This window comes from Netta rufina (assembly GCF_964035555.1).
Source record: "Netta rufina genome assembly, chromosome: 10".
In the NCBI taxonomy this organism is placed as follows: Eukaryota; Metazoa; Chordata; class Aves; order Anseriformes; family Anatidae; genus Netta; species Netta rufina.
In genome coordinates this window covers 7,278,881-7,303,967 of record NC_140133.1, presented here as the reverse complement: position 1 = coordinate 7,303,967, position 25,087 = coordinate 7,278,881, and the positions used below count along the sequence as shown (strand labels likewise).

General features: G+C 34.6%; 2 protein-coding genes across 2 annotated transcripts in view; one reads left to right on the top strand and one right to left on the bottom strand.

Moving 5' to 3' along the window:
* Positions 1-25,087, bottom strand: part of CENPP (centromere protein P) — a gene marked incomplete at its 3' end in the record, with an annotated part of 139,940 nt that overhangs the window by 26,066 nt on the left and 88,787 nt on the right. The gene's annotated exons all lie outside the window — the stretch shown is intronic.
* ECM2 (extracellular matrix protein 2) lies at positions 1,016-17,758 on the top strand (the record flags this gene model as incomplete). The annotated part of the gene is made up of 10 exons (XM_084292930.1): positions 1,016-1,081; positions 4,500-4,819; positions 8,970-9,158; positions 10,440-11,009; positions 11,325-11,440; positions 11,822-11,957; positions 13,199-13,356; positions 14,786-14,925; positions 16,476-16,802; positions 17,557-17,758. The coding sequence occupies exons 2-10, from the start codon at positions 4,525-4,527 to the stop codon at positions 17,756-17,758; spliced, it is 2,133 nt and encodes a 710-aa protein (XP_084149056.1). The 5' UTR covers positions 1,016-1,081; positions 4,500-4,524.

Sequence of the window (25,087 nt, the reverse complement as noted above, 5' to 3'; positions counted from 1 at the left end):
CAATCAATTTTCCCAATGTCTTTCTGCCACAGGCAGGCTAACAATTATGGTTAACTCAATGGTTATACCATTCCCTGACTACGTCTCAACGTTCCTCAGAGTGTGAATTCAAGCAAACAACAAATTTGTAACGTCCGAACAACTCAGACAACTCCATCTACCAGGTAAATTTGTCATTTCTGAAGCTAAGCAGACTCATCGTCTCCTCAGACTCTGACACACTGCAGCAGCTCTGTCTGAGGATGAAGGAAAAGGCTCTGCTGGCACACAAAGGACTTGTGGTAACGTACCATTTTTCCTCCCTTCCCCCCAAACTCAGTTCTCATATTTGGATTACTAACTTCTGGATTGCTGTGCTTCAGTATCAGGTTTCAGGATGTAATTACCCTTACAAAAAATGAAGGGAAAATGCTTCAGTCTTTTTATTTTCCATGCATAAGCTAGAACTTATGGTGAAATCATTGCTGTAATAGGACAAAAGAAAATGTTTCCATGAAAAAAACCTTCAATAAAAAGGTTTGGTTCATATAGATTACAGGCTGACAGAAGAGGATTAAGAAAATACAAATTTAAGAAACATTCTCATTTTAATAAATATTTTTATACTAAGGGTACTCTATCCAAAATATCTTTGTACAATAAAAAATCTACATTAAGTTCATGCCACCTGGAAACAACACTTCTAAATACATAAACCAGAACTGAACGCACATTTTTCAGGTCTTTTAAAAACACTCCATTTTCTCGTTCCTTATGCAACTGTAAGTACTGAAAGAGAAATTTCCAGCTGTGCCTTGTCAGCCTACGGACCGAACGTATTGTGCTGCTTTTCATTTTGCTTAACTGGGGTTTTTAGTTCTCCGAGTAACAGTATTAGCTGATTCTCTGCAGACAGAACAGAACAGCGCGTTGTCCCCAGGGAAAGAAGCTATTTCAGACTTAACTAAGGAATCATCTAACATGTTTCAACAACCCCTACTGTTTCTCTGTTTGTTTTAAAGATATCAGTGTGATTTTGTTTCATTTGCAACTGGAGACTAAATGACACCAAGCAGAATCTCCTGTTAGGTTAGATTACAAGGTAAAATGTTTTACATTTTAAATTACTGCTTAAAGCGTGGTGTTGAATGGCTTAAACTACATGTTAACTTTGCAAATATGTATGAAATAATATTAGCTATTTTTAGTAATACTGAACATAAATGCTTTTCTAGCTTAAGTATGCAATACCAGTTGATTTGCTTTGTGTTTGGTGTGAATGTTTGCCACACACTTCAAGCTTAAACTAACTGAAAATGCAATTAGCTTTGCTGGTATGGCTAAATGTAACTCATTTCTGTGCAATCAATTTAAAGGATGGTATGTGAAAAATCTTGGTAAATCACTTTAACCCCTGTGTATCTTGAGAAATAACGATGACATTTTAGAAAGATGCTTGAATTTAGACCGGGTCTCAGTTCAAGACTATCTTTAGATAAAGACAGATTATTTAATAAATTCTGATATTCTGGTATTCTAAAGGATCACTGGTTTAAAAATTAACTATTTCTATTACCATAACAACAAAATAACAGTTACTGAACTTATTGAAGATAAACATTTTAAAAGATGCAAACTACTGAATGTACATGATAAAAGTAAAGGTTTTAAAGATGCTTATGCATATCATGCATGATCTAAACTTTTATGGGTAAAATCAAAAAGGTATAGCAATGCAGTCATGTTGAGTGTGTCTGGCAACATGAAAATATAGCAATTTGAATTTATTAGCTGTCTATAATCTTATTTTGAAACCTAATCTTTTTTTTTTTTACAAAAGTCTTATAAATTGAACAGGTTGAATTGTCAAGTTAAAAGTTGGCTGGCACTATACTAAATACAACTTCCTGATAATAATCTGAGGATTCTGGACATGGTTATAAAAGGCCCAATGCATTTAAGGCCCTTTTCTTGTATGATATTCACAATTTTGGTCTTAAAATGTGAGACACCACTTATTAAATAAGCCAATGAAATAAATGTAGAAATGTAGCTCAGTATTTTGCATACAAGGAACACCATTTGGTTTTAAGTAGTAGTATTAAGTTTTCACTACTGAAAAGCTGACTTAGGGTGAAAATATATGATATGAACAGGAGGGTTAGCCTAAAAGACATTCCCTTGGGGAGGGTGCTTTTTGTTTTTGTTTTAAAATTTGTTGTCATAATATTTTATGAAGGCAATTTTCACTCTATAGTAATTGGATCTTAAATATAGTTTTATTATTTATATTGCAAATACTGCAAAACAGGAAAATATTGAGACAGTTTGTACAGTAAATGTAATGTAATTCACATTGTATTTTTCCTGACTTAAAAATACCTATATTGAGAATCGAAAAGCATTTCAGTAATGTCACTATAAGACTCGTCGCAGGAAGGAATGGTTAAATGTTAAAATGAACTAAATGTAATGTACCAATATTGCTACTATGTAGCTATGGTGTTATTACAAAGTGTACTATAAAAATGTGACCATAATTGAGATGTCACTAACTCAACAGAATGAATACAGATGTTCAAGACTTTTCTTTGTATGCTCAGTTTTCCCTAAGGGCTCTTTATGCTTTTCATTCAAACACATGGAACAGAAGTTTACTGTGTAATTTTATAGTCAGTCATTACCATACAAGAAAGTTAGAAACCAAAAATATTAGGTCATCTGTCCTGCAAGATGAGGTACCAAGAAGCAAGCACTTCCTGAAAAAGAACAGACATCACCAATGCAGAGTACAGGCTTCTCCATCTATTTCATATGTTAACTAACAATAATTTCTTTACATAAAAAGTCAGTGTACAGTCTATACAGCATTTTTGGAATAATTGTTTTCTCATGGGTAGAAGGTGATGTGAATAAACTCAAGTCTGGATTGTTTTCATTACATGGGAATTTGTATGAGACACCTGGATTTCAAGTTCCCTTAATAGTGGGGATACAAATATTAGCTTACCTTAACAAAATTCTGTAAATAAATATATATTTGCTATAATATTTGAAATTTAAAATAGTTGAACACAGAAACCAAAATATTAGGAAAACATCAAACCATATTGTTTTTAAGCTTATTTACTGCCAACTTCCCATTTAAAAACAGAATACAAGAATTATGCTGTAGAAAGCTTCAAAAAATATGCAATCACATGCCTTATGTTAAAGAAAAGTTAGGCAACTTGTAATGAAAAACTTGACCGTTTCCCTTAATCAGAAAATACCAAGATGTATAAACTTCTAAAAAAAAAGTCTTTCAGGCAGAAAGTTCAGGTTCTTAAAGTAATACAAGGTAAGTATTAACACAACATAAGTAACTGTAAGACTAACTCCAAAGAGAAAGGCTAAATATAAAGCCTGGCTGACAAACATCAAGAAAAAGCAATTTTGAATCCCCTTTTGACTTCCTTAGACAAAACTAATGGACATACTCTAAGCTTTATCTTGGACACAAAGAATAAATGCTATAAGATTCAAGTTATATCAGCAGTCACTAATTCTCAACATCACAAGAACAACAGTATCTTTAGTCTCAGTTAAATAGGTCCCAGGACAGAGTTTCCTTTCGGAAATAGTAATGCCAAGAGAGCTATGAAAAAGCATTAATAACTTCGGGTATGCATGCAGTAGTTACCCCACTGGGATAGCCATTGCTTGATATGGTTTCCATGCATACTGCTGGATCCTGACTGCTCTGTTCTGGAATGCCACCTATTGGTGACAGTAAGTGTAATGTAAGCACTACAATGTATGTAGGAAGGTTCAAAATATACAGACATACTCCGTTTCTTGGAAAGTAAATGCAGAACACAACCCATTACAGACTGCCATTTTTAGACGACCTACGCAGAACTAAGATTCCATTAAACAAGAGGATGGCTAGAAGTGGAAGCAAAAGTACATCTCTTTTCATCTACGGTGACAACTACCTTGCATAGAAATGATAAACCTAGGGAGCATTTGGAGCAGAATATCAAAAAAGAACTATGCATTTTTCTGTTACTTTGCCATTCCCAAGTTCAGAAGTTACAACAACCTGGAAGAAATATTAGGAATCAAAAAAATGCAGAAACACTTCACAGCTCTCAGGAGCACCCTTTCTGGAAGCAATAACAATTGCTAAACTACAAACGCCTCCTGGCACTGCGAATGTACAGATTCAACTCCTAAATGCAAAGGTAGTACCTCTTTAGCTGCAGGATTGATTGAAAAAGATACAGTTTCATACTCAGTTTGACTCATTCAGCAGTCAGCTGATAAAATATCCTTCTATCCAGTGGTACATTTGAATGGTCAGAGAACCACAGAAGTAAAGTTGCTTAAATGAGCTCATAGGGCAATTGATTTCCAAGAGGAAACTTGCTTACGTTGACCTACCATGCATTGGTCCACTTGCTTTAAAAAGTGCAATATTTGTCTGACACAACACTAAAAGCTCTCTAGATATCTAATTTTCTTCTTTCCCATTCTAGGACATTTTCCGAGACACACAAAAGCATGCAGGCTTCATCATTTGTCTACTGTTTGCTGCTTGTCTCTCTGTGTATTGATTTTTCTCAAAATGAACCTAGTGAAGTTCCTAGGAAGCAAAGGAGAAGAATGCGCAATGGAGGAGCAGGGAAGGGCTCCACTGCCCAGCGCAGGTCTCTGAGACAGCCAAGGATGAAGCTTCCAGCTCCGGTTGCTGTAGCACCCAGCATACCTCTCATTAATATCGATGACGGTGTTATGGGAGTATTTGACTCTCTCATAGGTTTGGGTGGACATGAATCTAGTTATAGTGTCTTACCAGGTAAGAATTAAAGCCCTCTACTACTTAGACAAATACCTTGCAGACTAATTTTTTCTCTTGATTTCAAATGAAACATGTAAAATCCTGAAAGCTTTATGTTATCTCTATTTGCAACACAGAGTGAAACAAAATTCGATTACCTTTTGCTAAAGTAACTCTGTTGCCTTTTATAATAACTCCATGTCTAGCATATGATGCTTTTTAATGATCTATGCTTAAGCATTACAGATAATCCTGCTTTGCCATGTAAAAGTAAATTCTCTGCAAATTGTCTGCATTCTCCCTTCATTATATCTAATTCAAATTTTGCTGGGATAGTATTTTCATAACTTCAAATGTATAGCAAGTTTGAAGGCCCTTTTGGAGAATGTCTTGCTCAATATCTCCAAAGTCAATTGAGGCCCTAACACCAATAACACAAGTGTTATTTAAAATGAATTAAGGTCTTGAATTTTTCTCATGTTTAAAAAGCAACATTCAAACTATGTCTACATGCAGTAGATTGGGATTAATTATTTATTTTGTAAATAAATCAATAACATAGTAATAGTTGCAATATGAAGGTTACATTACAAACAAATTTTATGTTTTGAGAAACAAACAAAAAAAACCACCATAATTTCATTGGTCTTTACTAAAGCCTACCTTAGTAATTTTAACATGACTCTCTACAGTCTCCTCAAGGAATACAAGACAAGAAAGAAATTGAAAATTTATATATGTAAGTATCTTTATGGTCCTTAGCACAGAAAAGGGACAGAACACTCTTGCTCTACAACTTTCGTTTGCAGACATTTTCAACATTACAGATGGCAAATTTGGACTCACAAAACAGGAAATTAAGGCTCAGCAAGAGTCTAAAAACCAGACATCTGTTGTAAAGATAAAAAATTCTGAATACTACTATAAATATTTTTAATGTTGAAAACCTAGTTACTAACCAACTGAAAAATCATTGAGATATTATAATGCTTCATTTCTTTTCATAGAAAGAAGTTCAAAGGTTGAAGAAAAGACACTGGGATGTTGTGAAAGACCAATATAGGGTCATGTCTGCTCTATAGCTCAGGAATATAAAGGCTTCCATTGCAGCACTAAAGGATCACACACTGAATAAAAACACCATATGCAATTTTATGAATAAGAAAGCCCTGACTACCTCTTCTCTACATAAAATGAAAATAATCTAATTTCATAAGCAAAATTTAGGCTTTTTTAAGTGTATCACACACAGGAGGCACAACCGCTATATTAATAGGTCTCAACTTTACGGCAAAACATATTTTAGTCATATTTTCCTAACGATTACTGTTTGTTGCAAGTCCTTACTTTCAAAAAGGATGAACCATTTCAAACTGAATAGTTTAAAGTAAGGGAAACTAGAAAAACTCTTAACTATATCATGTCTAGTGTATACTACAGTATTGCTCTTCTAATACATAATGTCAAACTTTAATTTAAAATATATATATATATATTAAACAGAGGAAAATGCCACATAAATTGCATACACTTTATGTAAGATATTCCAGTTTCTCTGACAGAGACCATCAGTCATGCTGAAATAATGCATAGTCCCCCCCCAGCCACTCCCCATTTTTTTCTTTCTATTTGGACTTGCATCCAAAAGCTGAGCTAAAACCACTGAACTCATTTTATTTGGAACCTCATGCTGGATTTACACCATATTTCCAAAGGTTAAAAGTCCTGTGCTTATATGCCAAACACTTCAACCACAAGGTATTTTTTAGTCTAGCTTTTAAAGTTCAAAATTTTTGCAAGTTAATGTCAGATTTGGAAAAAACAGAACCTATTAAATAATAGAACACTATTATTAATCATGCTTCAAAACAGAAAAAAAATGCAATCCAAAACCCAGAACTGAATTATCATTCTTCTAGCTACTTATTCTGCTGTGAGTAGCCTAAATAAACAATCTACACATACCATTTGCAGGATGCAAATTAAGAGCTTAAAGAGAATTTTAATGGCAACCAAAGATATCTCTTTCCTCCACATAAAGTTCATGTGAACTCACTTAAATTAAATCAAAGAGTTCACCACAGCATAAGGAAATTTACAGTTGTTTGTCCTTTACAGACTAAATAAAGTTTGCCTTTTAAGCAGAGCAGAATTAGAAGTATGCTGTTGTTGCACTATTTCTAATATGTTTTAAATGTCACTTCTCCCTACTCAATGAATAAGAAGTTTAAGGGGCATCTCAACCCAGTCTTTACTCCGTCTTGTATAAGAATTCCAAAGGAAGGACTGATAGCAGTTCTGCAAAGCAATAAAGGGGTACCTTCTTTGCCTGTGAGCACACATGCTTGTTTTGTCTTTTAAGTAACTCTCATGCACACAGAAAACAGAATAATTTGTTAGAGAAGTAGGCAGAGGCCAAGTCCTGCCATCCCATATCTTTATGCTTATTCAGACAAGATTTGCACCAATTTCAGATACAGTCTAGTAGCCCAAACAAAATAAAGAATTGAAGGAAGTACAGAAGAATTTCCACCTCAAGCCAGATATGTTCCCCAGAAACAGCTGACATTTTATTGTTTAACATGAGAAAGTGTAGCGTCCTTTTGTTTCCTTTGGAGATCATTTAAAAGAAACACAGTGGCTTACTGGCAAGTACATAAAAACCAGAAGTCTGGATCCAGCAAACAGTAGGATTATAGATACCTGGGTAGAGTGGCAAAGACTTACAGCCAACTAACATTTGGTGTGGGCTAACTCATCTCCTCCCTCAGTTAATACGGCTTTAGTTGATCAGAGCACAACCTTATGCTGCAGAAACTATATATATATAACCTGGACTTACTGGACCTTTGAAAAACACAGGACATAACTGTTGAAAAGCTTCCTTTTTCCCCTTTCTATCATCCAATCTTAGGATGATGCTGATAATTAGTATTTATTTTAGAAAACAAGTTCATGTCCAATGGGAATACTTTTGTTATGAAATTAAGACTAGAACTGCCTTGAAGGACTTTTGCAAAATGCTAGATTTTGAGTTAAATATTAATATCAGAGATACATGTAGTTCAAGCTTTTATTTGAAGCAAATCTGTACAAGTCTTGTTAGGATATTTAGAGACTCTCCTACCCATTCTCCCTTTACAACTGAGCAACCAAGCAGGAAGCAGGGAAGGTGGTGTTAAAACTACCTCTGCACACAATCCTTCTAGTGACAATGCCTGTCTCAAATGAAAGCCTCTTGCATGTAAATTCCATTGAGATAAGATTTTTCCACTGTATTAGACAATCTTTATACTGGCTGAAGGAGAAAGTCAAACCATCCTTAGGAAAAGAGAAAAATTTTTCTTTAATTTGCCCTTTCCAGCACATAATGTAGAAGTGGTTTGTCAGCTTGAAATGAATCCTTCAGCAATGCATTCTTACAGCAGTCAGGCAGAAAAAAAGGAAGATGTATAGAGTAAAGTTGTTCACCAGGTTCAGAGGTATGCTTGCAAATAGCATCTTACTAGGCATTACAGTGCAGACTTTACTTGCATTGTCTATGAACACTCACTACGAAGTGAATATTGACACCTGCCCAGTTCCTCAGAGCCTTAACAAAAATTTCTCATTTAGTGTGCAAGACATTAGTAAAGATGTCCCTTCACATGAGAGAGGCAGAAGGGGACCTGGAAAAATAATTCTCAAGTTCTGTGTGATTCATTTTAATGTCATAGTAATGAAGAAATTTTCTTCTTCTTTTTCAACTGTACCTATGCATGACTTTCATTGACCTTCATTTCTAAGGATGGAGAGGAAAGAGGAGATGTCATGCACAAGTCCCCCAGAAACTCACCATCCAGATTTAGTTTTCCCATGTTAAGAAACTCTCTGAATTTGAATAATTCGGGAGTTTTTCTAAAAGATGAAGCTGGTAGGGGTCCTCATCAATTGGCATAACTATTACAACAACTGCCTGAAACAGTGGGAGCAGACAAACAGAGATTAGAGAATACTCATTAACTGAAGACAATGCTATCAAGAAAAGTAAGGAATAAGGATATGATACTTAGAATGGAGTATATTTTGTGTTTTCAAAATGAGAACGAAATAGTAGTGCTTATTTTCAAAGTTTTGATGTAAACTCTTGTTTTTATTTCTGTTTAAGCTTTCTATTTCTTTTTCTTAGGAAAAAAGGGGCAGTGCACAGCTAATGGGATGATTATGTTTGATAAAGCTGTCTGGTCTCCCAAGCCCTGTGTGACTTGTCTCTGTTCAAAAGGAGAAGTAATCTGTGATACAGCTATGTGCCACCCTTTGAAGTGTCCAAAAACTATTATACCTGCAGGAGAATGCTGCCCAGTTTGTTCTGATACTGGTAAGGTACATCATAATATTTTTACTGTTTCTAACCTAACTCAAGCAAAACCTTACATAAAAGTTACACTTAATATTATCAAGTATTACTAGCTACCCATTATACAGTTACAGAGAAAACAAGCCCTGAATTATGTGGAAAGAGCAGGTCTAGATGAGTATGAGTTGATATTTAGAAAGATAATTATATATATATATATATTTTATTTTTTTTTTCCATCTTTTCTCCTACATTTATAAAGATTTACTAAACATATCAAGAAAGAACATCTGGTTCCATTTTATATCCCACTTCCATTCACAAAAGACTCTAGCCAGGATACTAGCCACTATTATTAATATAGTATCAAGTCTAGAAAGTATTTGTTAAAAGTGTAAAAACACATGCAGCTATTAGATATAAATCAAGAGGAGAAAGTTAAGCGGAACAAAAGGATGACAATCATGCTTGTGCTTCAAACAAATTATACAAAAGTGTTATTTTTAAAAATAAAAGAAACTGAGGAGATAAAGATAAAATGTGATTTCCTTCCACTTGTTCCCAATACTCTCCATTTGCAAAGTACTAAACCTAACCTCCTCTTGTTGTCAAGTTATTATTCAGCTTTCTTTTTGTGTGTGTATGTCTAACACACACACAGAGAAATGTACTGAGGCAGGACAGAAATTAACTGTAGAACTAGAAATGATGTTGCTTGAAACATTTCAACTCCATTTATTAAACTTGCCCTGTTACGCTAGTAAAAGCTGCACTTTGGCAATTGGGTTAAAACATTTCCCTGGTTACCTCTACACCTAGAGCCATCTCTACGCTTGGCAGTCCCTTACACAGGAGAACATGCAATAGCCTTTGTGAATTTTATTCAAATTACCTTCCTCTTACTCCCAGACATACTTTTTCACTTCTCTAGACCTCTGCATCAAAGCCAAAAAATAATAATTATGCTAATGCAAAAAGGAAGGCAACAAAGGTTATGTTCAATTCTTTCCGCTTTTTTTTTTTTTCCTAGAGTTGCAGAGGGTCATACCCACCCACAAAATGTTTTTCTTGGTTGGCTTAATCATTCATCAAAGTCTGACTCTTCTGTCAAGTAGCAATATAACACCATATTATCATTATTTCAAATCATATTCTAAGGGAAATACTACTCTTCTACAGTTACTGTTTATTTTTATCTTTATGTGAAGGGAACATTGTTTACTAAACCTTTAGTTTCATACCTTCTCATCAGACTTTTTTGTTTGTTTGTCTGTTTTATTATTATTCTCATTACCTGGTCAGCTTCTTCATTGGATTCAAATATTATTTCACTGGATGACATAACTGAGTTGTCTGGTGATTCTCCAGCACCCAATGACCTTGACAACCCCAGTGTTCTGCCATCAGCACATACTCAAACTGAAAAAGATGAACTGCTCAGAACAGAAGTGGTAGAGTTTAAAGACAAAGATGTTCATAGGAAGGATGAAAAGAAAAGAAGAAGGAAAGGCAAAAAAAATCGACATAAGTATAAAGTGTATCAGAAAGAAAAGAGGCCTGTCACAAGAAAGGATGAAGAAAGAAGGCTATCACTCGAAGAGGAAGACCTACAACTTCAAAAAGAAGAAATAAAGAAAAGGGAAGAAATAAGAACAAGAGAGAGAGATACAGAGGAAGAACAGTATGAAAGTGATGAAGATGATGGTACTTTTGGAATGCCATCTCGTTTCCCCATTCCTATTCCACCTATAGAAGCTCCTCCTTTGCCATCTGGATGTTCCACCTCAGAATCCACAGTAAGCTGTATTAATGCCAAACTTACACAAATACCACCCATCACAGATCCAGATCTCACAAGTCTAGACCTTACAGGTAATTAGTGGGTCTGCTTATTATTTTTCTCTCTAATTAACATTAACCATTCTCAAATCCACTCAGCAGTAGCATTAATATATAACAATTTCTTATCGTAGAAATGCATTAATAATTTTACAGCTGAGTCTAACACAATAAATTAAAAATTCAAGTTTTTTTTTAATATACTAGAGGTTAAATAGTAATATAAACATATCTATCTATAAATATTTTATATAATACAACTATTTCTGTTATATATTTTTACATGTACAGTACTACACAACTCAATACATACTGTAACTCAAACTGTTTTCTTGAATTCTGTCCCAGGAAACATTATTACTACTATCTCAGATGAAGCATTCAATGGGATACCTAATTTGGAATGGATTGATTTGAGTAAAAATAATATTACCTCTTCTGGCATAGGTTCACATGCGTTCAAAGTAAGAAAATCTAACTTTTCTATTATCCAATGACTGAATATTATTACCTGAAGGAAAGTTTTCCAGTTTTAAGTTCCTGGATCTAAAACAGTTTACACCTAATACATATAACCACAGTATAATTACAATACAATTAAACGTGGTTATTTCAAGAAATTACTCTTGCAATCAAGAACAGCCAGAGATTTTTGAATGACATTAACCAAGCATTAAATGTTAAATAATCATAAGTAAGAAACACCGGCTGGTACTGCACTGCTACTGAAAAAATCTTCAAAATCCTTGTGGTTAATGAAATGGTAACTGTGATCATGCTGTATGTTTAACCATGTATTTTAGACCTTGATAATCTGCATTCTCTTCTTCATCCTTATAATTAAGATCCTGAAAAAGCTCAAACGCTTGTATTTGGATGGAAATATGCTGGTACATATTCCCTCTAGATTGCCATCAACTTTGGAAGAAATAAAAATAAATGACAACCAGCTCCATGCCATTGATGAAGATGCCTTACAAGGTATTCAGAAAAATAATATTGATCATATGAAAAGATTACAATACATCTGAAAAGCAGACTATTCAACCAAATGCATCTGACTGGATATAACCAGAGAAATAATTACTAACTTTAAGCTTCATGTTTTCAAAAGGCATCAAAAGCTGAAAGATTTGCATGACCGAGTTTTTTAAAATTGCATTTTTCCTTCTTATACAATTGTCACTTTCTCAATAAAGTCATATTTAAAGTTTCTAAGTAAAAGTTGAAGTATGCTGAAGATACGTACTCTCCTGACCCATAACCTGATTGCTCTGTGTCAAATAACACAATCAGAGCAACCCATGATTATTTTAAGTCAAACTAAATGTAGGCTGATACATGATCCATGTCATAATTTGACTACTTTTTGCTCCCTTTCCTCTGCTGCCAAAAGGGTCCCCATGGAAACAGGATTAGTTTAGTGATACAGCTCTCTATGGAGCAATAAAAATGCTTGAGCTGAGACAAAGGAAATGTAGGCCAAAGGAGTAACAAGAAACTTTCAGTTTTTGTAATGATTGGATTGTACTATTAGGAGGAACAATATAAAGCTTCTGTAAAAAACAAAGAAGCAATCAAAAAAAACCCCACAGTTATGTGGTTTATATGTGAATGAGGAACTAAGCATTATGAAGTAGTATTTCTTGCTTACGTGTACTGAGCAACACTGCTTTCTTCTGAGACCTACATTTGGATGGCTGAGATCTACGTGATCGTTTCCTTTGGAAGGTGGAACAGTGTAATCTGTGAAGGGTTCTCAACACTCGGTACAGTAAGTGGTTGAAAGGAGTCAGACAGGGAAGGGAAGGAATGACTAAGAAAGGGTAACATCCACTGTCACGTAAGTGACGGGAGACCCGTGGGGATCATTGGGCAACTGCACAAAGGTCAGCGCCAGCACAGACACATAGCATGCGTAGAGCCAGTAAGGCATAAAGGACCTGTAAGAACTAGCCCCAGTTCTTGCAGCTGCCTTTTCCGTTCTGAGTAGGAGAGAAAACTATAAATAAGAAGCCTCTATTAAATCTCTAAAATTCTACAAACTAATCAAAACTAATTCTATGACTATGACATAATGAACTAAAACCCTTTTAGGAAAAGGCTACATTTTTTCATTACTGTGAACTGATTATATTAATGTTTAAGATGCTTTAATACAAATTAACTAGATATGAGATGGCATTCACTAACAGGAATTCCTACTTTTTTTTTCCCTCCAGATTTAAAGAACCTGGTCACCTTGGAATTAGAGGGAAATAAACTTAGTGAAGCAAATGTCAGTCCTTTGGCCTTCTATCCTTTGAAAAGTCTCTCTTATTTGCGACTGGGAAGAAATAAATTTAGAATTATCCCACAAGGTCTTCCCACTACTCTTGAGGTAAAAACCAAACCAAACCAAAAAAAAGCAAGCTTTATTTTCCAACCACACTTATAATCCTTCTTACTGCTTTACTATCATCAGATGAAGATTAATTTTAATTTAAAATATTTGTTTCTAGTTATACTAATTCTTATTCCTAAATTTTTCTTTACAGAAATTTACTTAACACCAACTTTATCCCAAACAGCGTCTCTCAAGTCTGAATTTCTCTAGTATACTCTCACAAAATAGTGTAGCCTGCAAGAAAATTTAACAAAACTATCAGTCCTGTTTGTTCAGTCACACAGCATAATGTTCTAGTGCAAAAACATTGTTCACAAGATAGCAACAATAATAATCAGACAAACAGAAAACCTGTTTCATAATGAAAGACTGAAGGAACCAAGACTGTCTAGGTCTGGAAGGGAGAGAAAACCAAAAAAGCTCCTTTCATGCCTATACCTAACCATCCTTTTCCTTTTTTGACAGATTTAAGTCTCATTTTTCCAGTATTTCCAAATCTTTGCTAAGTTCTTCCTCATTTGGGGCTGAACAGGTTTCTTCCCTGAGCAATTTCATCCTCTCTTGATTATTAATCAAATAATTTCTTCTTTTGGTACTCTCCTCTATCTCCTTCCTCTGCCTAGAATTTGAACTTACATTTGTTTTGGATTTTGTTTGTTTGTTTTGATTTATCTATTTGTTTTATTTAAGGACAAGTGTGAAAGATATTTTCCCCCTCTTCATTCTCTGTATAGTTTCATTTGTAACATACCTCAGTCTTCTCTTCAAAGATCTTTCTTGCTACCTATTATTTTCATGATCTCTCTCAATTCTGTCTTTCCCTTTCTTCTTCCTGATTTCAGTGTCCTTGTATTTATTTCTTTTTATTCCTGGAATCATCCATAACCTGAAATGTGAAAGGAAAATACAGAAAGCTAGCTCTAGCTACACCAGCAATATCTTTCTATAGCAATAGCTTCTGCTGCAGCTACTGCCTGCAACTTTTCTTTGGCCTCATGTTCTCCACTTCCCATTCACTCACATGTTACAGGTTTCTTTTTTTGACTGACTTGGTCCCTACAGCAAACACCTGACAAGTTTTTCTACTTGCTCATATGCTTTGGCAACATCTAATTTTAAACCAACACTTAATAAGCATACAGACAATGAATTTCAGGCTAAGAACTCACTTTTCTCTTTTCCCGAGGCCCTCCTCTGCAGCCCTTAAATTCTATTTCAGATCCTTCATAAACTTTAGTCATTGCTCCTTTTTTTTTTTTTTTTCATGTCACGTTTATCCGATGCTACAAGCCATTATCAGGAAGTTAATCTTTGCTTTTGTAAACCACAGTTTTGATACATTGCAGACTCACAGCATTAAGTTTTGTAAAACACTGACATTGTATTTTGCTTACACAAATTTTCTTTCCAAATGCTCTTATAGGAGTTATACCTTGAAAACAATCAAATTGAAGAAGTGTCAGAAATTTGCTTTAACCATACAAGAAACATAAATGTCATTGTGCTAAAGCATAATAAATTAGAAGAACACAGAATAGCACCTTTGGCTTGGATAAACCAAGAGTAAGTAAGAATCATTTAAACTAATTTTATTTTTTTCTGTTGTCCATAAGTCAGATAATGAAATAAATATTTAGACTTTATTATTTGAACTTGGAATTCTGTTTATCTTTTGATCTGACAGTTTCTCTTAGCTATTTTTTCTTAATTTTCCTTTGCTTAAATTGTATAATCTAGGAAATACCCAGTCAGCTTTAAAACAAAAGTGATCTTATACCTCAAACCTGTACCATATTAACATAGAAGTGTAGATATTTTTTCTGACCATCCAAACAAATAATTAATATTATCAATAGTACTCCATACAATTATATGATAATTTTGTATTAATACGTTATCTCAGAGGTAATTTTAAGATAACTGAATATTGTGCTAGTATTATTTCCCATTAGATTAAAAAATACAGAAATAAATAAGTAAGTAAATAAGTAAATAAGGGAGGACTGTGCAGCCCCATTACATAAGAGTAGAATACAATGTGAGAGCAGAATATAAGCAGAGCTGGCAGTAAGAATGAAAGAAGCAAAAGACTACACCACTTTTGTTTCTTCTGGCAAACACACACGTAAACTAAAATATTCAACTAGAGCAGACCTGGCAAACACGCATTGTCTGCTCTCCTCATTTGCTAGTTATCATTCTGAAGCTTTAAAAATAGCTCCAATGATACCAGCTCTGTTGAGTACTTAGCACATATCACAATATATACCAAGATGGGTTTGGGGAGGCATAAGGATATTAGCTGAGCATCCATGTGTCATCAACCATCCAGATCTTCAAAATTTAAGAAGTGGGTCATGTTGCAGAGACAATGGGACTATTCTGACTAAAATAAGACTACTGTCCAAACCACTCTCCTGTTTCACAAAAGTTAATGCTACTTAAAATCTCACTACTTAAAGCACATGGAATACTCAAGTAGTTTCTGTGGAAAGGATGTGTTGAGCTACACAGTGTATCTTGCCATAACTTATCAGCTGCAGTCCTAGCAGTTGATTTGTAGATTTGTAAACCGCTTAATCTGAAAAGAACACACTGTTACTAACAGCTGCTTTCAGCTCTGTGAGGGAAGCAATCTGGAATGCTTCTAAAGCAGCCATTCACAAAACAATTCAGTTTCAGATGGGCTTTAGAATAACATTTAAAAATCCATGTCAATGGTATGAATGGCAAATTCCCAAGCTTAATATGTACATTCTAGGGTCACTTATTATTACAATTCTGCAATGCTTATCAATCACAAACTAAGCCCAAGTTTCCTCTGTTCAACCCCATCTCTACTCATTACTGTAGATTTCTTCCTGTCAACAGAAATCATTATGCTTGACTGATAATTAATTACTTCAATTCCTTCTGTTCCCAGAGTAATTACATAGACAATGTTCCATCAAATGCATTCTGTTCCATTAACAGAAACAAATTTCTCTTTTAAAAGAGATTTTTTGTGAATTTCTGTGTTACCATGTTAAAAGCATTGTTTTGTAGAGACTGTAGCATTTACAACACAGTACGCTATAATGTTTCCATCCCATTTTCTTTCTCCTTTGATGCAGGAACTTGGAATCAATTGATCTCTCCTATAATAAGTTGTATCATGTTCCTTCCTATCTGCCAAAATCCTTACTACACCTGGTACTTATAGGAAATCAGATTGAAAGGATTCCAGGATATGTCTTTGGTCATATGAAGCCAGGGCTGGAGTATCTCTACCTGTCCTTCAACAAACTCACTGATGATGGAGTAGATCCAGTATCATTTTTTGGAGCATATCACTCTCTGAGAGAGTTGTTTTTGGATCACAATGAATTGAAGTCTGTACCTTTTGGAATTGAAGAAATGAGAAAATTACGTTTTCTAAGACTGAACAATAATAAAATAAGGTAATAGGAAGCTTTTTGTTACACTATTGGCATTAAAATAAAAGTTATATGACATGTTTTCTTTTAAGGACTTTTACTAAATCCTTTCTTTTTTAAAATTTGGAGGAGGAGCTAAATCCCAGGTCTTCCACTGCAGCATTACTTCTGCACGTAATAGGAGAATAATGTGGTTTCACCCTCCCTCCTAGCTCTAAAAAACGCTCACAGAGATGCCGAGCACCAATTCTCTCCAGGAAACCTCTCTGTAATACTGCTGGGACCCACTAGGGCAGCTCCAGTTGGATAAGGCACAGCAAAGCACCAGCTTTTTCTGCTCTTGGGTCAGAGACCAAACCGGTTATAAAAAAAAAATGGAAAGAGTTTTCAGCTGTTTATGACCACTGAAAGTGACTTACCAGTACTTTTCAGTCAGCCGCAGCTGTGAAGTCAGACATTTTTTCTGTTTCATTTCCACTGTTTCCAAAACAGAGGAATGATAGATGAAGGATCTTATGTATGTTATACAGTAAGTTTCATACTTTCATACAACTTGGCAATACTTTTCTCAGGAAAAGGAATAACATGGTATAAATGAGAAAATGCAAGGAGAGAATTTAAGAAAGAATGATCTCCAAAGCTCTTAAATAAATATCTTAGAAAATTTAATTTACTGAACAACATTTTCAAATCTTAATAAATCATATCTCTGAAATAAATTATGAAGTTATGAAGTATCTGTACTAATTAAAATATAATCCCTCCCACAATATCACAGGACGGTCCCTCCAGAACGCATCTGCAGGACTCATCCCGACGATGTCAATGACAACAGTGAAGAGGACGAGAATGAAGATTCACGTCTAGAACACGTTCATCTTGAAAACAACTACATCAACACGAGACAGCTGTCACCGCATGCATTTTCGTGCATAAGATCCTATTGCAGTGTTGTTCTTAAACCACAGAAGAGTAAATAAATATCTAACTTTTGCATTGCAAAACCTCTCTCTAGACAAACAGGTTTATTTATTCTCTGCTACCAAAAGGTCTGTCTATTTCTGATCTAAACCCTTTTACTGCGATAAATTATATAGAAGACATTATTTACTGTAGTAAGGTATTGGTGCATTTCTTTATATTGTTTCATTATATGAAAGGTTAAATGTAAAAATAGAAGCTCAAGACTGTCATAAATTTCTATTTCCATTTCTACTGACGAAACTTCTACTTCAACAGATGATATTGTGAGCTCAGACACCCTCACGTCAAATTTCAGAAGAATCATAGGATATGCTGAGTGGGAAGGGACCCACAAGGATCACAGAGTCCACACCTGGGTCCTCACCATATGCCTGAGAGCACATTCAAAAGATAATAATATAGCTAAACACTCAACTTGTTCCAATTTAAACTGACTAATTGAATTTAAGTCATTTTAAATGATGGCATTAGCTTTAAAAATGATACAAATGAAAATCCCTAAACTATGAACATTCAAGTAGTGCAAGGATCAAATTTCTTAAAACATACCTGGTACTGGAGAAATTTCCTACACAGATTTTTTTCTCTTCCACCTGACATTTCAAGGAAAAAATACTAAACTCTTTGTTTTAGAGAGATGACCCCAGTATTCAAGTGCAGAATTTGATGAGTTAGAGGAACTAATTTCTGTCTGGATTTTTTAAACAGTCTATAAATTATTATCTTTTATTATTATTATTTTTAAACAAGGATGGTAGGTCCCATTCACTTGCACAATCCTTAGTTTAATCAGATTTTTATACTGTACAGGAACAGGATCATGTTGCCTATTTATATGACTAATTAGACCTCCTTGAAACTTTCAAACATCCAGTTAGTAGTTATTTGAAAACTTCTAGATAGTCAAAAGATCACACTTGTAGAGACAATATTGATACAGCAGTTTCAGGTGATTTGATATTAATGTTTGCTTAGGTACACAAAGTAAGTATTTATGAATAGATCTGTATCCCTAGAAAGGAGTTCAATCTCTTGGAGAATTCAAAGGAAAGAAGCCTTTTTAATATTCTGCTCCGGTTTTAATATTACATTCTTTTTCTAAAGTGTTCTATTTTTTTTTTTTAAATAGAAAATACCTAATATTTTTCTTTTAAAGAATAAATTCCATTAAAATTCAAAGTAACTCTAACATCTTTCATATTTATTAAATTCTACAGTACTTTTTTGAAAGAGTAGGCTTGTGATAGGAAATGATCAGAGATAACTGACAAATCATTTTTCACACAATTACTTTCCACTTGCTCTTGGGCTATTCTGTAAGGAATGAAAAAAAAATTACTCTTTTCTCCAGTACTATAGGCATGCTGCTTAATCTTCAGAATGGGTGGGAACAAAGGATGAAATAGCTTAATATAGGGACTGACATTTCAAAAGGCATATAAAAGCTGTAAGCAACTGCACACCATAAAAACCTTCTAGGGATACATATCAACTACTGAATTGTAATTTTCTTCCCTTCACTCTGGAATTGAGGGTTTCATGATGCATTTCCCAAACATCCCAATCTACTGCCAGCAAATGTGCTATATAATTAGCATAAATACATCACTCATGACCACTTAACGGTGAAGGTTCCTCCCCTCCCCCATTTTAACGTACTATAGACAGTCTATACAAACACCTGACATCTGTTTTCTCTGAAGCTATACAATCATGATGAAAGCAAAATTACCTTGTTCTCTCTTATTCATATAAACTATTACCTGCAAGGCACATTGGTACTTCATGTGCAGTTAAAATACAATGTATCTCTTGTACGAAAAAATTCTAAGATATGTGAACTTTTGTAAAAAGATTGCTTTGGATATTTTGTTGGTCACTAGTCATATGGTAATGATTTCTTTCTCCAGTATGTGCTTTTTCACTTTTAAGATACCATAAAAGTGAATTTTAAGCAAGTCATTTGTCTTAGATCTTTCCTCCGGTCACTTAATACAATGAGTACCACGCTTATTTGAAGCTACGCTATGATGAGTTGTTCATACAAGAAGCACTTGATAACATAACATGACAAAGTAAAGTTATGGTACAAATACAATGCCATAGCAGTGAAACAGAGACTGAAGGAAACACCTTCTGGAGACAGCACAGAACAGTAGCACAGGCAAAAGACCAAGAAGAAAGAAGTCAAGGGATGGATGTTATGTAACAAATGGATGGTTGCTCACTTAAGAAATACACGGACAATTAAACTTGATAACATTTCCATATGCCAAATGTAAGCAGTTTAAGTCTGCTCACTCTTCAAAATCAGCCGCTAAATTGGAAGTGAAAAGGGGTTTATAATAAAATAAATAAATCCCTCTACATTTTAAGAGTGAGTCTCAAATAATTTTATAAACAGGCCTATAACCATTTTACAGCTTGTGACAGTAAGACAGAGAAGTGACGTGACCATTCTTGGTCAAGAAAAATATGGGAACAAAGTCAGAATCTTCTGGCCACCAGAAGGGTAAAAATATGCAAAGACAGCTCAACAAACAAGAAAATAGTAGTAATAAAAACCCCTACAGCTACTGTTTATTCTCTAAAATATGTTTGAGTAAATAACCTTTGCAGGCTTGCATTGTAATTTAATATACTTGAATAGGCATTTAAGAATAGAATATAGTTCTGTTAAAGTATTATTTGTCTCAGAAGGCTCCTATAGAAATACTATGAAACACACCCTGTAATAATCTTCTTGTAATATTCTCCTGGAATTGAAATAATTTGTGTGAGCCCCAGTGGCACCAATCTCTCGAAAATCTGTTAAGTCTTATAGAAGTTGACACCACCTGATCAACAAGAAGCTCAGCTGAGTTGCTTGGAGAGACTTCCCATTACTCCTAGTCAGATGGCATAATGACTGCCAACAGGAGTTCAGTGCGTGCAAACATGCAAATACTTGCTGAGAATGTGGCTGAGGAAGCAAATTGTTAAGCTGATCTTTTATCAAGTAACAATATTGAACCAAAATCAGGTTTGGGTGGATGCACAGAAGTGCTCTCATTTCTCCTGTTCTCCACATGCAGAAGTAGCTGCAGTTCATATTCGTGGAGAGAATCAAGAAAGAACAAGCTGCAGATTGCTAAGACTGCAAAGAGATGTCTCATTAACAAATTAACCATTTTTTTAAAACCATTTAAGAGAGCAAACTGCTTGGAGTAGGGCAAAAATCTGAATAAAATACTGTTAGCAATCCAGCCATAGACAAATGTAAGGTACATATATCTGAACACATAGGTGTAATGTGTATGTTGAAACTATGAGAGGGTAATATAAAGGCGGTAAGAGGCCAAGAACTGCAAAGGTTAGGATTCAACAGCATTAGTAACTCCAAAACCACAATGCTTTTAGGCACAAGAGGAAATTTGGGGCTTTATATTCTGTTATATTTCTAAGTCATTATTTGTACTGTTCACGTGTGCATCATACATACATACAAGTTCTTACTTGGACAAGGGCTGCTAAATCCTTCAGGCAAGTCCCATTATAAGCTCAAACATGATGCTAATGCTTCACCGTAACAGAACATATCTTGTGATTACCACCTTATTAATAGAAAATAAGTTGGCATTGACATTGAGTAGGATCTTTCCACTGGTTAAATCATAAGAGAACTTTGAGAATCTGCCTGAGTTGTTGTTTTGTGCACAGGGACATACCCATCTGGTAAGATAAAAACTGCAAAGGTGTCCAACAAATAAGGTTGTTACCATGAAAGCTTGGATAGCTTTCTGAGTTTGAAGCAATAATTAGAGTCAATGTTTCCTCTAAGATAATGTATAAGCACTTCCTTTTGAAAAAAGGCAAGAAATAATAATAATAATAATAATAATACAGAAATTAATAGTAATTTCAGTTGAATCTAAGTGAAATTGCTATTATTTCTTCCATGTGTTGAGGCTGTTAGAACCTTTACATTCCCCAAAATGTAGAGCCCATAGTAAGTGCATACTGTTCTCCATTTTCTGTTTCAGTTTAATGAAGAATAAAGAGATCCCCTGCTGTCAAAGCTAGAAATCACTCAGCTTTGCCCCAAAAAGAAGTTTCAGGCATGACTAGTAGCTTCCTAATGGCCCAAGACAACAAAGTGAATTTCACCCAATTAATTCTGTTTTACATAACACTATAGAGAGTTGCTGACACCATTTCTGAATTTTGATTCTGAAACACGCATCATGCTTTCACATACTGCAAAAATACCTTGGTGTTCAATAAGAAAAAAAAAAAGATCAGAGCTGAAAAATATGATTTCATCATTTCTCTACCAACAACTTGGTTGCTACTTTACAAAAAGAAACTTTTAATATTTCTCAAGGGGCAACCTTTTTTAAAAAACTATATCATGGCAACAAAATAAACAGTTGGTCATTTCTGTTTTACAGTAACACAAATGTTAACTAGTTGAAACTCTCATGAAAAATATTTTCTAATTTGAAATACTATGTGAAATACTATGTTCTAACACACGTACTTTTCAGAGAATACAAGATTACAGCCAGCAAAATATTAGAAATATGAGAAGATGCTACCAAAATAATTTTACACAATTATCATGATGACATCGATACAAAGCAATTTTCAACAAGCAAGTCTGTAGATTGTAAATTTACAGAGCTAGACAATATCTGGTGCTCTGGAAGTTGGAGGCTCCTTAAAGTAACCCATGAAAACCTCTACTTGTTTGGAGGTGGTGGCACTTAACAGTGTCACTGCAAGGAATTGCCTCCTTGGATTTACAGCCTGAAACAACATGCAAAGGGTCACTCTTTCTGTTTAAGTGTAGAAAAGCAAAATGAGCATGCAGTATCAACATACATTATAACTTTTATACAACTATTTATTGCTAAAAATATTTATCAAGATTATGGAAGACCAAAATTCAGGCCAAATCAGTGCTTAGAGGAGGGTCAGAATAACACTACGACCATCTTGTGGAATGTCCTAACCACAGAGGTGAAGTTCTTTGGAAAGAACGCATGTGTTTAAATTAGACACCTACTTTTAAAGCTTTTTATCCATGCAGGAGACACATAAAGATTCAGTGGACCAGAAATGGCAGTCAACTGTGCACCCTAACCTCATTTGGAGGAAACCCTGCACAATAGCCTTACTGTCTTCTTGAAAAGAGATAGAAGTATAAATGGCAATCCAAAAAGACTAGTTCATAATAATATGCTTGACTCATTCAAAAGACAAACATTTCTGTTTTCTAATGAACAAAAGAGAGTGCCCTGCTGGTATTCTTTATTTAGTAACATTACCCTTCTATTATAGATAGTTACCATTGAATCCCAAATTCTCTATTTCAAGGGAAAAGGCTTTAATTTTATTTCTTTTGGCATCTGAAAAATACTTTAAATGGGGGGAAAAACAGCAGACATGAAATAAGAGCTCTTGTTTAATGATGTCAACAACTTCTGTACAGTTGCGAGGCCCAAAATATTGTGGAAAAATGTTGGAACTCATTTTCCATCTAAAAGTAGGGAAGACGTCAATTACAAAACTCCTAAGATGTATTAAACAGATCTCCCTTTCAGACAAAGAAGTGATCGTCTCACCAACGTGCTTTTTCTTCCCTAAAATATATACTCCTAATATAAATTAACACAATACTTAAAAGTTTTATACTGATTCAGGCATTAAGCCGCTACACCTAAATGTTATCAAGAGTAATTTCAATGATTTTGCTCCAACTGCTAGGGTCATTCAATGGAAATACATTCTTCTGATGATACCAATGTACAAACTACGAAGTATCATTACATATGTCATGTTCCTTGCTAACTGACACCCTGCCCCCGGTTGGGATAAACCCATAAATATTTAGTGCTGTTTTGTTTTTTTCTTTTTTTTCTTTTTTCTTTTTCTTCTTCTTTTCACTTAAAGAAGTGAATAGAGAATATTGAACATAACATTTCAAAAACTTCTTTCATTACAGATGTTGCAGGATGAAAAAGTTGTAACAGATACCACTTGACTAAATTACCTTTGGGAAAACATTATATAGCATTTTGCATTATCTGAAAGAACTTACATAGTCGAGTACTGCATAAAACACTTTGGATCATACTGTAAAACAATTCAGGGTAAGTTATGATCCGCTTTATGATACTGAAATACTTCAGCTAGTAAAGCAAAACTAAGCCAACAGACATTATGGTGTCAAATTTTTCACACAAAAAATAATCAGTCTTAAGGGAACAGCATAAAAAAAATGAAATTATCTTGGGGTGAATCTCAAAACTAAACAAAACAGCTGTCTTAAAAATTGCAGCTTTCATTTGCTTCAGGGAAACTAAAAGCAAAGGAACGTAATAAACTCCAGAACCCTTTCTCCACGGAACTATATTTGGTTATTGTCAAAGACAAGAGACTGGACTAGATGAGCTCTGATTTAATCCAGTACAGCTGTTCTTATGCTCTTATGTACTTTATGCATAGCCCTGTCTAATTGTTGCTGTGAACACAGATTATAAAATTTCCCAATACACAATCTGGGCACTGCAGTGAAGTTTCTTGCAATACTACAGGACTATAATAAAATACAGGACTGTATTAAAAATTCCCAGCACTGAATTAACTTTCCCAGGATACTGCATGATATAAATGAAGGGGAATCTCATTTGAACAGGGAAGTGGGCTACAGAGCTGGTGACAACTTCACTTCCCATCACTGTCCAGGAGCTGTGTGCTGGTTATATTCAAGTTCACACAGATTATATGAATCACTTTACAACATTCACACGCTAAACCTAGAAGCGAAATTGGACCTATATCCCATACAGGTCTGTCTTTGATATCCATATGTGTCACTACAGAAGGCTATAGCCCTTAAGCTCTGTCCTTGTGACTAGAAAAAAAGTCATTTTTACTTATTTTCACACTGGGAGTTCTATCAGCTATCAGTTTTATCAGCTGGGAGTTTTAGTTTTATGGGTAATGAGGTTTATTTAGGGCATTAATTTCAAAGCTGTATATTCAGAAACTGAATTTTTTTTTCAGTCTGGGGAAATGCTGATGTGCAGCACTACCAAGCAGAGCACCATATTAATCTCAAGAAAAATGAAAAATATTATTTCCTCCCCAGATTGCAGCTTCCTCTTATAAATTTCAATTTCATTTCTATGGAAGGGTAAAAGTACACAAAACTATGCTGGATATAATAAGGAGCAAGGCTTTGGGTGGAAATGCCTGAACAGTGCTTGTTTTTCTTAAGGTCCAATGACTATTGTACTAGGCTCAAAAATCTGCCTGGTGTCTGGGACATAAACAGGATT